This window comes from Bombus pascuorum, chromosome 1 (genome assembly GCF_905332965.1).
Source record: "Bombus pascuorum chromosome 1, iyBomPasc1.1, whole genome shotgun sequence".
In the NCBI taxonomy this organism is placed as follows: Eukaryota; Metazoa; Arthropoda; class Insecta; order Hymenoptera; family Apidae; genus Bombus; species Bombus pascuorum.
In genome coordinates this window covers 11,953,697-11,972,704 of record NC_083488.1, presented here as the reverse complement: position 1 = coordinate 11,972,704, position 19,008 = coordinate 11,953,697, and the positions used below count along the sequence as shown (strand labels likewise).

The window sequence follows — 19,008 nt, the reverse complement described above, 5'->3', positions numbered from 1 at the left end:
GGCCGGCAGCTAGAGCGACTGAAATGTGTAGAGGGAGGAAGGGAGAGAAAGAGAGACAGAGAAGGAGAAAGTGAGAGTCGTTGGCTAGCAAGAAGGACGAGACGATGTACAACGTCGTCTGAAAAGGTCCGACGTCGCGTTTGACGATCCTCGTTGATGTCTAACGTGCGCCGGTACCGAAGGACATTCGTCCTGAATGTTCGCCATGCTTTGCGGCAACGGCTACATATTTCGATGAAGAAGAAAATCAGCGATTAGCAAATTCGACATTGTGGTTTCCTTTGTAGCGCACGCGTGGATGATTAAAGGGAGATCGATCGATGCGGTCACAAACTTTGTTCTGATTACGGGATGAGGTAATTTCACTCTCGCAGGCTCACGATCGAAGGACATTCACGTTCGTTCGTTACACTAGCAATGGTGGGAGTCACCGCCACCTGAGATTATGTTACTGCTACACCCACCCATTAAAATGAAATTTATTGTTTAACGGGCGAACGGTGTGCTTCTATTAAGTGGACTTACGCATAAGATACTTGTAAATTATATTTTTGCTTGATCAAGGGTTTCGCATCGAACGTATTCATGTTTGATCAAATTCTTTTAATTGAATTGCAGCATAATATGTTAAACATCTAATTATATTATTACTATTTTCACTTGAAATATTCGTCAAATTTTCCTGAAAATTTCTTGAAATTTTATGCTTACTTATTCTTTTATACTTTTGAGGTCTTTTTAATATTTTTCTCAAGAAAAGCTGTAAAAACGAATCTCGTTAAAACGACCGTAGAAAGTAGACACGTAATATATCGTAATCACATAATACACCACCTAGAAGCTACGTAACACTTTGTAATTAAGTTGTTCGCGGACAGCGCGGTCGAACAGTGAAGAAACTTCATCCCCCCGCTCGTTCTCGCCCAATTATTTAGCGTCGACTTCCACGGTTACAGAATGTCTACCGTCACATACTATCTGAATAATTGAGGGTAATTAAGTTATCTCTTCAGGAGAATGAAAGACTCTTGTTCTGGTGTAGAGGGTGTACGTAAGTGCTGCCATAATTATGCTGTAATAAATCGACGAGACAGCATTTTTTCTCCGTTCACTTTCTGCAATCCTGGAATCAGATCCGGGTTTGTCAATAATTGATCTAATCTTAGTACTAAACAGGAATAGAAAATAATATTGTAAAAGATGTGGCGTATTCTCAAAAAGGCGAAAGTACACGAAAGTTACTATATTTATTTTCTCAACTCGACAACTTGTTATTTAGGCCCATTATATCCTCTACGAAGTATTGGTTAAAATTCCACGAAACTGCCGTGTAAAATAGACGATTATAAGAAAATCTATATTACGCAAGGTCTCACTCGTATCACTGTCATCGAGATTCATGTAGATTCTCAAGCAGGTGAAGAACCTCGGACACAATGATGCTCGATGATCGACCATAATCATCGTGAACGCTACGTGAGTTCACCGTCCCTGGTGATCCGTATGCTCGTATATATTTGCACCTGCATTACCGATGTCGCCATTCCGTGTTACCGTAATAAAGATGTTCGTCCGACAAATAATACAATAAGCGGTCGAAAACCGGTAATTGGTCCTAACTACATCTGATAGTTCTAATTCATTCTAATTGTATGAAATGCATGGCTTACTTAAACCATTTGGAACGAATGTTAATTACTTACAGGCAAGAGAATTAGTTCCTTAAAATTTTTTATTTATTTCGTTAAACTGGGTTACTTTTTCTTTAAATTGTATTAAGAACTGGCGAGTAGATAAGTGAATGTAAATCCACAGCAACTAATATATATTTACATAATGATGCCGAGAATGCAAAATTATTGATTGAAATCGCCACTTCGGTTTCACTATCCAGTTTCTATTAGGCAACTGTCCATACAACGCTATCACGTTCTTTGCTCATAATGACAGATTATAAAACGTTGTACGTGAAAGATTCCCTTTGATGAAACCTTGAGAGAATCTGAAAATACGAGTCACTCTTCGCTCAATAGATGTAACGATCATAGATCTGATCGATCTAATACTCGATAACGAATCGAAGGTTGGATGAACCGTGATATTTGACCCTACTGCAATCGTTGATCAATCTTGATTCTTCAACTTCTTCTTGAAAGCAAAAGCAGAAATTGGAACGATGTAATGAATTTTTTCATATTATCGATGTGTACATGTACATAACGTTACGAATTATAAAAATTGTTGAGGTAAACGTGCTTTCATCGGATCTTTTTGTATAATAGCACACCTTCCGCAACATGCTCTTAAATCTTCAGCAAAGATTCTTTTCTGACTTCGACTTCATGATTTCTCTCTTCAAGTTGGAGTCGTAAACTGAACTTTAGATTAAATTACTAACAACAACAGTAATCACCATAAACGTTTTCACTATTATTAACCATATTTCTTCGTAGTTGCGTCAACCTATTGCACAAATAACAGCTGAATTCCTACGATTATAACAATGAGGAATTAGAACACAGAGGGACGCGTTTTAAGTAGTACAAATCGACTTTGAACCCTCGTGCTCTTATTATCGAAATTACTCTACCGTGATCATTCTTTTCGAATTATTCTTCGAGAGAAGATCGGTATGAGAATTGCTGTGCATTAAAGAAATCATGGATAATCAATCAACAAATAGTTTGTCTTTGCATAAGGAAGCAATAGTAACAAAGGAGGCCCTGCAAATTATAATTATTCTTTCAGGCATTGATACTGAGGTCGTATCCTGATTTCCACGCATGAATGAAGTTCCTTTTTTCATATAAGCCTATCCTTTCTCTTACTATTATTTACTTTTCACCTGAATGAAGAAGTTACGTCGGTCATAGAAAAGGTCGTAATCAAGGCTCGTTCGATCTTCGATCGTTTCCTTATGTCGAATAAAATGGTTACAGTTAATGCCTATATTTTCTGGACTGAATCATGGCCCGTTAAAGTAAATTAACCGTTCGAATTCAAGGCCAGATCGGATTACGCATCGAAAGTTGATTTTTAGGAAACATACATTATGGTCCAAGTTTCTGTTTAATATTTTAGATGAAATTTTTATTTCTTAACAGGTTATACGGTATACAATTTATAAGCACTTTTTTCCTAGTATTACGTGTGTAACATGATTTATAGCGTGTCTATAACCTGAGTTATGAGCAATGATAGAGAACTATACGAAAGGGAAATATTTCTCGAAAGAATTTCTTTTTAACACGCAATGAAATTTAAAACCACAGGATACGGTATTAATGTAGAATTACTAATTCAATAAAAAAACGATAAGAAATAAAAAAGAAATTAGTTAAATTAGTAAACATACCAGTTATTAAAATTATATAAATATTTGTAGAATCGGTAAGGAAATTAATTAATAATTAATAATCACAGAAGAACGTTTGTAATCATCCAAATCTCTAGAGATCGAAACGCGATAGCTATATCAACGCTATATTGTATTTATTATAACTGAGTCGACACAAACATATACGTTAGTAGCAAGGAATGTGTTAAAAAATTTACAAAAGATACAATGCGATACGAAAAGATAACCCTACAATTTTTATTATAACAATTTAGTATATCATTGGTGAATCTTCAATATATCAAGGCAAACCTGACGCGTAAGTGACGTAAGTGATTACTTACAGTCGATTTCATAAGATATATACAGCCACACGAAATAAAAAGATTATGTAATATTTTTTTCACTTTTTATTCTTCATCCTTGTTTCTTTCTTCGATATGTATAATCGTAAATTTATCATTAGATTTCTTTTCTTCCTCCATCATCTTCTATTCGTCTTATTTGAATAAACGCTAACAATCTGATACTTTGGCATTTAGGATACATTAAAAATCTTGGATTCTTAGCTCGGATTTCGTTTCGTTATTTTAAAATATCGTGTTCCGGATACAGAGGCGACAACCTCGAAGTCGTCATCTCATTACGATTTCACAAATGCAAAACACCATAAATTCACAGTTTTTTCTTGATATATATGTTTTTCATATAACGATCAGGTAATTTTTTTCATTGCAGAGTAGACCGTTTTAGGATAAAAGGGAGATTGTTAACTTTAAGTATGGACAAATATATGGGAGTCAAAATTATTTTCTTTTAAGATTAATGATAAATAATATAGATATATGTATATGTTATGTTATACATATAATATATATATATACATGAATAGTGAAGATAAATGTATATATTTTTAAGTGTGTTTTATAAGGAAGTAAATTGTTACCGATGAATGTTGTATGTTGATGTTAAAGTCACACTTATAACTGATTGCGGTTTGCTCGCAGCAAAGTAAAAGTGTGGACGACCTGAAACATCGTGAATGACCTCTGCACCTGCACATACGGATCACCGCAGATGCATTCCCTCTTAATCGCGCGGATGTTGCCCAATTAAACAGAAATACGCATAGAAACAGGACTTCAGCAACATGCTACTTGTAAACTTCTTCCACGCCGAATTATTTCCAAATCTTCCATCATTATATTTAAACCTGTATTTATTAGCTGCTATATTTTTGCTATTACTAGGCGAGATTCATTGATAAAAATAGCTAAATAATGTTTAACATCTTTTAGAAGAATTTTATAAATTCGTTGACGTATAGTCGATAATATAAAGATTTTTAGATAGGACTAGAAACACCATCTAGGAAATAATGTTTAATTATACGTGGGCAACGATATTTCGGCAACTTTGAAGATGTTCGATAAGCTAATAAAATATTCGTATTATGCAATTCGTCCCTAACGATTTGTGAATCTTGGAAATTAAGAAATCCAACGAATTAGAAACTTGGATAATGTTCAAATCATAAAAGAATCGAACAGCAGTAGTTTTTACGTTGATATATTTTTTGCTTCCTTCGCTTGATAAAAGTAATTAATGTAACTCAAGAAGAACATTATAACTAGACTGAAGAGTTTTATCCATTTATGGGAAATTAAAAATATAATATGCAAAAATAAAATATTCAAAGTTACTTGTTATAATATTTAATACATAAAAGAATCTCTATTAAAAATCCTACTCTTTTAATTGTGTTCATAAATATCTGTATGAATATCCGCAGTGTTACTATAATTAAATCTATATTAGAACGAAAACAAAATTGCATAATAAATGGATTGATGTAGAAGATATTATAAATGTGCAACATCGTCAATAGTACTTCCAGTGTCCAATCGAGAGACTACAAGTTCTGTAGATTACTGCGCTTAAATACTCGATCAACATATTAGATGATATGCCCAATGATATACCAACATATTGATATGAATTCAATACACTAAATATGTTCATTGACTGGTAATCAGTCATTATACTGTGTATTTTATTAACCCTTGCTGGACCGCCGAGTGGTTCCCACAAACTGATTTTACGACGTGTGGGTTCTATCTCGTTTCACGGCAAATCGTATCAAGCCCAGCAGTGACTGTTGTTGACAATTAGGTGCTGATCACTTGGCGAAAGTGCTAAAGCTTGGGGTTATTTTGTGCACAATTCTTTACCTAAGCTTATCATTTCTTCAGACGTCACGGATTCCTCCATTTATTAATCGTATCACTATTTTAGTTTCATTTTTATTTGATTCTGGACAAAATTTCAGAAATATACATATTTGTGCAATTTTATGAAATTTAGTATTTATTCCAGATTTTTCCGAAAACTCCTTTTTACGCAGTTAGTAACATTTTACTTAATTTATATAATATCAAACAAGAATTTCTTCTGCATGAGTAATTTATGATAAAATGTTTACGTTTATTAGTAAAATCTTGAATAAAATTTATAACTAAAACACCAAATATTCTTATATCTTTTACTCCGAGTATAAATATTTTTAATCACTGACCCATTAATGATTTTTAACTATATTCATCTAGTATCCTTCAGTTTCTTTTTCTGTGAACTTTCCTTGAATCACAAATATTCGTATTCAAGATACCTGGAAGACTTGATATATGAAGTATAGCTTTAAAAAAGCCGGAAAAATTATGTAGGTCCGACCATTTACCTGACGTTAGAAGGCCATGCATATAGACCTTGAGACTAAAAATGCTTTTAAGCCGTAACAATTAACTCTTCTTCGTCTATCACTAATCTTTCAAATAAAATAGTACGTTAAATCAGACCCTAATGACTTTAACGTTGGATATGTTCATCTATGAAATTCTAACCTGTGCGACAATATCATTCCGAAACTTCTCTACATTGTGTGAATTAATTGCAACAAAGCTATCCGTGAATAATATTAAACGCACTTTCTGACTTCTCTACTAAAATTAAAGTATACTTTTCTAATATTACTTTTCGAAGTTCTTCAAATGAGTATCGTAACGTTTCGTAATATCAAGCAGAACGTCGGAATTCATGAATATCACATTAGTATCTAATTTCCAAGACAAAGATACCGACTAAACTTCGTGGAATTTTATTTCGATGTTTTCAAAATATTCGACCATCTCAAATTACATTGGTTTATTCTCCGATATCAGGTAGAATGTGACAGACACAAAAAGTGAGAAATATGACTCTTTTTGTGTCTGTCACATTCCCTGCTGCATTTTCGTGATTCATGATCAGTCGCCAGTTCATGGTTCAATATTATGAAACTCTATGAAATCACTACTTTACACTTAATGTCCTTCATCATGCAATGAATTTTAAGTTTAAGTATTTGCTCAATTTAGATACTATGATGCATTTATTTATATTTCCTCCTTTTTCTTTTGTAACTGTAACCTTTTTTTTTTTCAAGGAATTCGTTTCCATTTTAGTAATGAATTTTATGATTAAAAGTTGATTTTTAGTTTGCACGAAATGCACTGTAATATTTATTACATAATATATATTCTTGTTGTTATTAAAGTTTCGTCTTCCTTCTTCTTGTCCACTTGCAAAAGTAATCGTAAGCAAACGTAATGATACTGATATGTAAAAAAATTATATTAAATGATACTTTCATGAAGCGATCGAACAAGTAGGTTTACAATTTTATTATTATTATTATTCGTAAAGAACCGTGTAACCGAAAAGGTTTATGTAAGGCTCTATGGTAAGATATTTCGAACACGACAATCTCACTGAAATCTACGTTTTATTTGCTTGATTAGCACAACATCTTTAACGACGATGAAAGTATAAAATTTTATCAAATACAGTTCAAATCGTTTACTTGACAAACATCTTCGTCATTGCTTTAGCAGTAACTAGAATTTCGAGAAATCATTTAATAGAAAATAAATGCAGTTTGCAATAAAGCTTGTTGTATAAAAGAAGATTTCGATTATAAAATTGGCGGATGTACGAGGATAGATCGGTTTTAAAATATTTCTTCCTTGGGTATCGTGGTATCCAAACAGTCGTCTTTTCGATTAATGATAGCCATAGTGACCGAATCCGTGACCATAACCATAATAGGGGTAGCCTAAGGGGAAAAGCAGATTAGGATGACAGGGTAACGTCGATGAATGTTTTGTTCATTTTATGATATATAATTCTGGTCGTGAATGTGCAACGTCGATGAATATTTTGTCCATTTTACAATAATTGTTAGAAAGGATCTCAAGCAATAATCAAATAAAAATTTAACAGAATTTACTTTATAGTATAGTTGGAAATATAAAACCTTACATGATATATAATGTCAATTAAAGCTTACAAAAAATCCATTGACGTTGAAAGCACTTCCTTCGCGTTCTAAATTTTCTCATGCATTCTGTACTCTTACCATAATGTCCGAATCCGTGTCCATATCCGTAGAACGGATATCTGTAGCTATAAACATAAGGATAATATCCGCCGTAGTATCCACCTAAGTATCCTGGTTTCGCAGCGACGATGCCAATAATGACAGCCAGCAGCAGGACGGTGTACTAGAAAGAAACGTCATGCTCAAAATGTGCATAAATATACATGCATTATATACACAAAACTATATTTCTAAAAAATTCGTTTATACACTAACATATTCCTTTACACTTGTTTACCCGTGTATTCTTTCCCCTATGTAATACCTCCTTTTAAGTTTACGATGTTCTCCAGAAATAACTTCTTAAAAGCCATAAAAAATTCTCAGTACGAAAAACGAGTCATATAACCTGAAGATGTATAAATTATTTACGTCTCGTCGCATTATGAAGAGAAAAAAGGAATACTCCAAACAAAATTTGAATAAAAATTTCTCTCGTCGAAATAGAATATAGAAAACCATCTATACTTGCAGTATTCAGTGATTGCATATTATTTCCAAAATAAATAAGAAATAAAATATTTAAGCGTAAATTGTCAATTCAATAACGAGTGAAAATTAATTTTTTCCCCCTATATGATGTATTCACACGGATAACGCTATTTACAAATCAAATTGATCAACATTTTCCAAAATTTAATAATTTTAGTACTAGAATACACTGTTAGTGTGTGATTTTTCAAAAATTAAATTATCTTTAATGGAATTGATCAATTTATTTCATTGTTGGGCATAATGATTTCTTTACTCACAAGTTTCAAGCAAGCCATTCTCTGTCAGCTGACACACCTGTTATCTCCTCGAGGAATTGCACTAATTTTTCCGATCTGTCAGTAGTATACCACTGTCCGTTCAACGTTGGTCTCCGTTTCTTTTATAACAAAGGCGAGTTCCGCCACGGCCCCCATCAGCAATTTTCCCAGCCTTCGTATTGGCTTCCCTCTGTTAACACTAATAGCAAAGACTGGTATTGTTACTCTGGGATTATGCGAATGCAACACGTCATTATGAAAGAGAGACGATGCAACAACGGTGTTTCGGGGTGGTCAACCGTGTGCACGCCCTGTGAACAGTGCCTTGACATCCAAATTTGCCGAGGAATCTACGCTTTTCGTCTGAGAAACCTTCCATTAAATTTCCCAATGCCTCTTACGTACCTGGAAAGAAGAATGCGTTACCCAGCAAAACATTGTCGTGATATTTGCATTGTAAATTTCGAGGACCCGCTAAATTAGTTGGCCCTCCGAGAAAAGAATGGGTTTACTTCGTATTCGAGACCTGAACTGGAGATTCGATTTAGAAAATTGGATTCCTTTTTGGAAATCTCATGCACTTGCAAAGCAAGAATATAACGTATTTAGAAGCGAATCATGTATTTCGAATATGACAGCTGAAATTATCGTGTTCGTGTCGATCTCAATGTTAATAGTAAGAATTTCTATTCTCCTTGTCATTCTTGTGATGAATTACACGGTCTACTGTGTCACTTTGTAATCAACGTAGTTCCTAAAATAACTTTAACGCTAGAATTCTACCTATCTGACTAAGATATGCTAATGAAGTTGAAAATAAAACTAAGGATAAAGCGTAGAAATTAAAACTTGGAATAAAACTTCTAAAGTATAAAATCGAGAGAATCGACGTAAAAAGTATGCGAGGAAATACGCAATGCATAGGAAATTATTATGCATAGCTTTATCCATATTATGTCTTAAAAATCTTAAATTTTAAATCTTAGAAAGCTTGAAAATCATTTAGCTCTCCATAAGAGCTGCAAATTCATAAAATTACTATGAAAAATTAATTAAAAAGTTGGTAATTCTAACGTTCAGAAGATAAATAGTCAGAATTGTGTCAGTGTACGAATCAGTAATTAATATTTACCTAATCATCTTCTAATAATAGATAGTAGAAGTTGTTGAATAAAACAAGATTTTCAACTAGTCATTTCTACGCTGTTGGATAATTTAATTATTACTCGAGTAAGGGCAATGTGAGCACGAATGTACGATGCGACGAAAGGAGATGCAATCGTGGGTATCGTGATCGAGACAGAAAGAAGAAAAGTTGTGGGTTGTGTAACAGGAGCGTGGAAGAGGGGAACACGTTACAAAATGGTGAAATTACATGGTATGGGTCGCGGGACGAAATCGAGAAAAAAAAAATGATCGTTGCGACACACATGGAACCGAGGATGTGTCTGTCATTAATTGCAGTTAATGTGCGATACTTGTAAGCCTCATTGAGCGTAACGTTGCCCAACTGGATCTTCGTTGAATCAAAGATATTCTGGTGCTCGCACGAATGTATATGAATTTTTCTCGTTCCTTTCTTTCCTTCCATTTTTTATTTTAAATTATTCAGCGAATCCTTTCGATGTACTGGACGAATCGATAAAGTATATAATATAATCGAAAGTATATTATACCGCACTGAAATTCATCGACGACTCGAGGAAATACGCAGCACATCTTCTATAACATAATCGCGTAATTGATATATGCAATGAATAATCATTTCGTTTCTCTGGAAAAGAATTGCGTGACTTCACGATTCGTAAATACCTGCTGCATTTCTTTATGTCGAATGTTTCGTTTATCGCGTACAATTATTGCATATGCATCAGACATATCACGTATTCCGATAGTGTTTTGCTGCTTGATTTATCGATCCATTTAATTATATAACTTTATACACAAATTGTAATCAACAGGTTTGGTTTGGTTGAACATTTGCAGTCGTGACTCGTAATCTTCACAATTGATCAAGTAGAAACCTGCTCGAATGACCAACATGCATACATATATATGTACGTAAAATCAGTTTCGTTATTGAGTGATATTAAACTATTGCCAGCGATATTGTTGCTAATTTGCATGATACATAATCACGCCTCGCCTTAATCATTGCATCGGAAACATTCAGAATCTAATTCCATCAGTTACGTGATCCTTTTTTCTTGTTTTCACGATAAATACTTCCCCAGAATCTATGATCGGCAATATCGTGAACGATGAAGGATTTTCCGCGTATTACGTATTACAATTTGTTCACCTTGAAGGGAAAACAATATATCAATTTTATTGCGTTGTTACCGTTTTGGAACCGAATGACCCATTGGAGGACAATCAGGATTCTATTGATCCTTCTGAACGGATAATTGTTATTTTATCTCTTACCTTTGATCATTGGATTAAGGATGCTTACACAAAGTTTTATGGATACAATTAATAGAAATTTTCAAGCTAAATAAAGATTTACTTCACCCATTAAATATTATACATTTGATATTTTATATATTTTTCTATGTCATATTTCATTCTCTACGTTTTTACATCTATACATCTCCCATACATATTATAAATGTCGAGTTCTTAATTGCATCGTGTCATCTTTAATGATCGATTGATAGGTCACATTTGCGTATACAAGAGATCTTTACGAAGGTCACGAAAATTATTAGACCGTAATAGTTGGCATGCGTGATGGGCACGGCGTGTAATTGCAGGATAAGGCCAACTAGAGCTATGGGAACTTTTTTGTATATCATAAGTATGGGAACGTTTCGTTGAGCAATGCCAAGTTACGGCACGTGTCGTCGGATTAGTCGTCAGATAAATTGTCAATTAAGTCGTCGAGACACCTTGTTGGACCTCAATTAAATTTTTCCAACGTCGGAGGCGACCTGAGAAGAGGTCGTAATTATAATCACATTGAAAATTTTCCGCTGCGGTCTTCAATAGAATTCGATGATTCGATGAATGTAAAGTGACTATTTTAATGAATCGCTTAGTGAGTATTTGTTGCAATCATCTAGGACAAAAGATAATATATCTTTAATCATAGAAGGAGTAATCGAATTCCATTTTCCTGTTTGTCCTGTCTATTTCATCCTGTTTATCCTCCTCGTTTTCCTTCGTAGAAATAATAAAATATTTTTATTATGAAATTAACTCACAGAAATTAATCCAAATAATAAAATTTATATAATGAAACTGACTCAAACAAACTCATTACGAAACTCATAGTGAATTTTGATTGCAATGATGAAAACAAAAATAAAATAGTTGCGACAATGCACCGGTGAGATTGAAACAATTGAGGGAGTGCATCATACGTGTCAACAATGTGATTGAAACAATTGAGAGAATGTATGCGTCACCGATGTTATTAAAAGAATTGGGAGAGGGTCAGTAGTAGCGAAAATAATAAGGAAATTACCAAGGAAAGGGAAAATGTCCACAATACTTTAATTAATGATCAATGCATACAAATTTTTCTTACATTAAATACATAAATACTAACATCATACAATAATTAGAATGTGAATTTTTATGTACTTTTTGGTGAAATTCAGGATGTATATAATATACAGATATGTATAAAATATGTAAAATAAAATACTTGTCATAATTCTTAAAACAAATCTATATTTAAATTTCATTTCTAACTGTACCCATAAAAATATATATTTTGTATAAAAATCCACAATTTAGTGATAATTATAAATTACATCAAGATAATTGATTCAACGATCGATCACTCGCTACTTTATTTCTTTCTTTGGTCATAAGTCCAAACGAAGCACGTTTCTTATATCCATTCGAAGTAGGAGATCGAACCTCTTCCGACTTGCTTTCAGACAACATTTCAGCTTCGCTATTCGGGGCTGGCCCGGTCTTATGATTTTCATCAGTAGCCTTCTCCATTTGTTCAGGTTTCTCAGTTACCGCAGGTCGTTTATAATAAGGATAATACCCACCGAAAGGATAAGAATGAACCAGTGGATAACCACCTGGATAGAAATTCAAATAAGGTGCAGGTTTGATTCCTGGAAATAGATAATTGTGGAAGCCAAAACGATAAGGTAACCCATGAAACGGTGCTAAAGGATAGGAGTGAAAATTAAAACCACCATAGTAGGGTCCATACGGTGGAAAACCATAAGGATATCCAGCATACGGAGGATAATATCCGGTAGAATTGACATCACCTTGTACATTTTCTGGTGATGTTATTTGTTCAGAATGTCCTTGATTCTCAGGTGGATTTTGTGGTTCCACGGGTCTTTTTTGTCCATTAAAGTTCGGATAATATGGTTGATTGTAAGGAACATAAGGACCAAACTTTGAACCATGAAAATAAAACGGATTATAAGGATCATAAGGACTATATGTCCCATTACCACCACCTTGTTCCACGTTTCCCCGATAAAAAGACTCGTTAAAAGGACCAGGGTAAAATCCAGGAAATCCATGATAGAAACCATCGTAATAAGGTTGCTTATGATGAAAACGAGGACTGTAATCGTATCCTCCTATAGCGGTCTGGCCTTGATTCTGGTCATTGATCAATCGAGGCGGGTTACTTTCATCCTGTTCACTACTTGGGTTCACAGGTTGATTTTCACCTTCGATGGGCCTATGGTGAGAATAGAATCCTGGATGTTGATGAAATGGATAATAAGGAGCAGTAAAGGGATTATGGTAATTTAAGTTAAACGGCCTACGAGTTATTCGAGCGATCTGAGTATTCTCGTTTTCATCGTTTGGGTTAAGCCCTTCGGTTGTTGAAGATTCCTGAGAACTAACAGGTGTCTGAGACGATAGATGATGATAATTCGGCTGAGGGTCAAACTGAGCATAGTGATTTGCGTTAGATAATTGATGTATAGATTCAGATTTGTATCTGAATCCTGAAGGTTGATGGTATTGATTGGAATAATGCAGAGGAGCTGTCTTAATATTTACGTCGATGGAATTATCTTTCGTACCACCATTGACGTTCCCAGGTGTTTCTACGTTCAATTGGTTGTAAGAAATTCGCGCATCGCGATTCGACGCGAATTCGTATGGTTTGTACGCTTCTGAACTGTAATATTTCGAGTATTGGGGTGTGTTCGTGAAGAAAGTGTTCTGGAACGTTTGTTTTCCTTCGTTTGAAGAAGATTCACGAGTATATCGCGGATAACGATTGAAAGAAGTATTTGATGAGATTTCGGAACTCTCTGGCTGAGTACGGCCAATGTCTAAGGAGAATTGTGTTTCCTGGATTCTTTTCAGAAGGTTACTCGATGATTGGTTCGATGGTGGATCCTGGTAATCGTTTAGCAAGGTCGTTGACAGGACCGACGCGATGTTCCTGGCGAAAGACGTCAGCACCTCGGTACCTATTTCGCAACAAAACGATTTAGATGTTATCGGTTCGATATAGTTTTAAAGAATTTCAGAATTTAAATAATAAACTTATTTTTTATGTTGATTTTACGGGATCTTTTAGTTTTTTTCTAGTTTCCTTTTTTTTTTTATTAATTCGAAATTTTCTGTATAAATACAATCACTTCACATTATTATGTATCTCAACCTTTGCCATTTACATTTTTGCATATTTATCACGTGGATCTTAGGCTTTGGAAAGACAGCTAGTATCTTTGTTAGTGGTTTCGTTAATTTGATATTCAAGCCTGTTACAACACGTTCGAGACAAATTACAAGAAAGCAAATGTTCGGGTCAATACAGTATGTTGATGTCACAGCTTACGGATGTAAGGATAAACGTCACGATAGTAGATGTGGAAGGCTGAAGCTAGAAGTATACCCGGAGGCAAACAGACACCATTCAATGCAAACATAGTTTAGTATAACTAGAAAAAGTCCCAAAGTCTAAACCAAGCGCAATAAGGAAATCGTGAGTGTGATGAATAGTTGAAAGTAAGGAAGAAAAAATTTGCCCGCGGCAAAATCCATGTTCTATACGTGTACTACACAATTTATTAGTAAAGAATTTTTTAGCGTAATTGTGCCCATGAGAACTAGAAGCATGCAAATTGATTGAATTGAAATAGAAATTGAATAAACATACTCATTCTTGAAAGAGTTACTGTACAATAATATTTACAAAATTTACTTCTGTGTCAAATAGCGTATCTGCAAATAGAAAGTCCGTCTAAATTATTCTGTTTGGATTATTATTATTATTAAATTAATTCTTACGATTGCCATCCACTAAAAGTATTCGAAATGCCACAGAAATTCTAAACAAATAGAAACCAGAAATTTTTACAATTAAAGATAACATTTCATGTACTATATTCTTTAACATTTAAATTGGAAATCATAAATTAGTTGTCATGATTCAAAGATATAAAAGAAGTGACTCGTCTGCCACGAGAGGCATCAATGTAGGACGAAGATTGTCATTTATCGTCATAGTTGCGCAAGTGCTCTTTTTAGCCTGTCAACGGGGATCCTATTAGTGTTCGCAAACTCACGTGGATAATGCAACGTGCGTGCATCGTTCATGAAGACCAACTGGCATGCATCATATTGGATGTCAATTACACTTTCTCCGTTCGAATACTTCGGCCATCGTTTACTTCATACGAGATTGGCCAATTTCGTATATTTACATACACTTACAAAGATTAAAATATGTTTAATTTCTCCATTGACCATCATAAGTCATGATAGAATGAATTATACGATTTATTAAAGCAGCTTTGCATTTTTCCTCAGCAGTAAACAGAGTAATTTAAACAAGTAATTTAAAAATTCGTAAACGTCAAGTGCATTTTATAGCGAACAATTTCAGATATCGGCGCATTTAATAATCATATAATTCCAATTCTCGACGCACTTAATATCAAACGATTCTAAATATCAGCGCATTTAATAAAATAAAACTGATCTCATTCGTCTCGTAGAATTTTCCTTTCTAAAAATAATCGTCATTGTTCTAAAAGCAGTTCAAGGGTGTGCATAGTGATGTTTAAAAGCGTTTCCCAGAACGGAATAATAATCGACTTACTGAGTCCGCTTTTTGCCGCGTTCACGTTGTCCCGAAGAATCCATAGACTAACGATCACTGCCGTTATCTGCAATAAAAATTAAAATAAAAATAGTCAATGGGAAGAGAGAAGGCTTTCTTTCTCTTTCTAAATGAGGAAAATCTAAGCTTGCCTTTGAACTACGTAACACGGAGCGAGTAATGAGAGGCTCGCGATACCGTGCCCGGCAATTTTCTGTAATACGATGTTTTATTTTTCATTATGCAATGGGAGAAGCTACATGCTCAAACCCGAAGATCAACGCACTGTTTCATACATGACATACTTGGTTTGCACGTGGTATGGCCGATTGTGAAAATTTTGCGAGCAGGCAATTGCGGAGGCGGAAGAGCGTCTCTAAGTTTCGAAATGTTTTGATCCAACCACTTCTGTTTCAGTTTTCTCTGTATTTAGTTTTTTACACGATTGTAATATTGGCTTTCGATTTAGAATTTTAATTATTTTAAATATGAGTTTAAATAAAAATTTTGAATTAAGCTCTGACTTAGTGTTTTAGACGATTATGATGTCAGATTTGGATTAAATTTTTCAACCTTCTCAGATTTGAATGTGAGTAGAAATGTTGAATTAAGTTGGAAATAACTTATAATTTTATAGTACATTATGATGTTCGCTATAAACTAGTTTTAAATTCAATTTTTATAAATATTTGTAAGCATAACTTTCATTTTTTGTTTCATTGACCCGTGTCGCTATTTATGAGCAACTATCAAAGTATGACAGGCATTCGTGTTTGTTTACAAGATATAGCACTCTTGCAATAGGAAGTTATCAATATTTCTCATTTAGTTTTCATGGAACCTGTTATCCACGAGATTGTGACCTATGGCGAACCAATTGATCGTAGCAAACTTATTGCTTCCTGAAATATTTAAAATTCCAAGAATAAAACTGAGTGAACACGATCGAGAAAATAATCGACCACGGTTATATAACATTAAAATTGCATCGTGGAAGGTGCGGCACGCATGAAAGGAACCAAAGAAAATAGATTGCAATTATTGTATCACTCATCGTAGTCCGCATAAGGAAATAATTGTGTGAATTGTTACTTATTATTCGCGACTTTCCATATGATCGTAATTATGGGCTTAACAACTGCACATCAGCTTACTAATGCATAGATACTCATTTACATAAATCAGTAGGTACTTTCTAAGTACTAAAAATTCTTTCTTTTCAGAAATATTTTCTCTTTTAAATTAATCTCCAGTAACAAACAATATCTGCCAGAAGCTAAATTCTGATTTGATATTATCTGGAAGCAACAAATGTGTGTGTGTGTAAGTATTATATTATATTGATAACTGATAAATTTAGATATATTATCACCAGTGATCGGTTAATCGATTATCGAATGATCTCTACAGCGAAAAGTTACACGAAGCCAAGTATATAAATCTGTTCGGCACGTATCAATCGGCAATAAGTAAATCACGTAGAAAGCAAATAAGGAGTCGTATTCCCGTTTCATTCATGGTTTATTCATTCACGAAGTTAATTTCTACAAGCGGCGTACACCACGATCGCAATAAAATACACGTGGTCACTCACGATTTATACGTGCCGTAGTCCTTATGAATGGTCACTATCGCGATCTAAAGTTGTATCCGAAGAACGCCCACGTTTCATCTATTTTCTAACGAAGCTGACATATAAGTTTCCATTGAACAATAGCAATCGATCAATGAACGATCCGACTGTCGTTCGACACGAACGACAAAAAGATTTTCCAACAGCCGATATGAATCTGCGTCCGTTAATTAAACACACACGTTTGTTTTCTTAATTAAACGCCTGGGAAACATAACACAATAAAACATTTTGTTGACAATCAATGTTTTCTTTTTCCTTCTTTTTATCAGTGACGAAGATTTTATGGAATTTATTGCTTTAGATAGATATTCGTTTACAGTTAATTGCACTAATTCCAAGTGGAACGCGTTCTCGGAACATGATGCACATGTATACTGTCTCATATTGTTCTGGTCGGATCGTAATTAGCACGATTATGCAACGTCTAATCCTTTCTTCTCGCAAGGACGTGCACTTGCGAATATATCAGTGCGAATCTAACAGGCGACGTTTGCAGAACGATTCATTAAAATTTATCTGACACGTGTAAATCTGGTACAGCATCTGTGCACTACACTGTTTGCAAATAGCAATAAATTTTCATGACTACGCAACGATTACGATTTTGTTGCGACGATTAGAATCAACGGCGACAATTTACATTTTACGATTACATATTCTGAGATCCGTGAGGTTTGCGTACCCAAACTTCTTTTACGCAATTTAATCGAGAAGTTTCACTGACTTGTTTCAAATTTATTATACTTTATCATCTTCTGTAACTTATATACGATACATCGTGAGACGATTAATTTTTAATCCTTATTAATGATTTATGATGTTCGTTTAAGCAAAGTACCGGTACGATATTTCTTTATATTAAATATATATGATAAGACAATCTGATAGGTTTAACAAACGATAAAGCTAGCGGTATTATGTAAGAAACAATTGGTCGGAGTATATCGTTAGAGGCAAACGAAACGAAAATGTATTTTCTCGATTGACGGTTCAAGAAAGTAGCCGCGTTACCGCATCGATGTAGGACGAATATCATCTTCACAGTTACGAAACAGTTGGGTTTTTTCTCTCTGTCAACGAGGATCGTATTAGCGTTCATATAGGTACTCACGTGTAGAGGGTAATGCATCGTGCGTGCAGCTCGTGACGACTAACAGGCATACACCGTACCCGATGTCATTTATACTTTCTCTCCATAAACGCTTCTGCCCTAATTCAATTGATATAAGTCCAACCAATTTTGAATATTTCATGCGTAAACGACATTACGTATAATTTCTTTACTCGAATTTCTGATAACTAATGCAATCGACAAATGGTCGATCAATTTTGTATATTTCATACGGGAATATCATCATCGAATCTATATAATTGATACACACAGAAATGGTACCAATTGATCGTTTGATTTATTCTTAGAATTGTAATTTATTATTTAGATTGGATAATAATATAGTTTATTGTATAATCAGGAAGGAACTAATTTAAAGTAATATTTCGGAATAGAATTACAGTATACGCTACGGAAATACTGATTCACAAGATAGAAAGTTGTCGATCACATCCGAATTATATACTTGTCATATCACCATCGATCTTTTTCATTTGCTACATAGTGATTGAGAGAACATAATTGAAGGGATACTTACCTTACATGTACTTGTAAGAAACAAGTTGCTAAAGAGGAATAAAAGTATTCTAAACCATTTCTCATATCTTTAATGACACTACCTAAAAAAGTTTCATTTAATTATG

At 34.1% G+C, this 19,008-nt stretch overlaps 1 protein-coding gene and 1 long non-coding RNA gene across 2 annotated transcripts; both read right to left on the bottom strand.

Moving 5' to 3' along the window:
- Positions 1 to 7,789: 7,789 nt before the first annotated feature.
- LOC132904803 (uncharacterized) lies at positions 7,790 to 9,188 on the bottom strand. Its single transcript, XR_009657662.1, has 2 exons — positions 8,564 to 9,188; positions 7,790 to 7,953 (listed from the first exon to the last, which is right to left on the bottom strand). It is a non-coding gene; the product is annotated as an uncharacterized LOC132904803 (long non-coding RNA).
- Positions 9,189 to 12,129: 2,941 nt separating this feature from the next.
- Positions 12,130 to 18,424, bottom strand: LOC132915375 (uncharacterized). Its single transcript, XM_060975180.1, has 3 exons — positions 18,365 to 18,424; positions 15,618 to 15,684; positions 12,130 to 13,980 (listed from the first exon to the last, which is right to left on the bottom strand). Exons 1-3 carry the CDS (start codon positions 18,380 to 18,382, stop codon positions 12,326 to 12,328), a joined length of 1,740 nt encoding a protein of 579 aa, XP_060831163.1. The 5' UTR covers positions 18,383 to 18,424; the 3' UTR covers positions 12,130 to 12,325.
- Between the last annotated feature and the right edge of the window lie 584 nt (positions 18,425 to 19,008).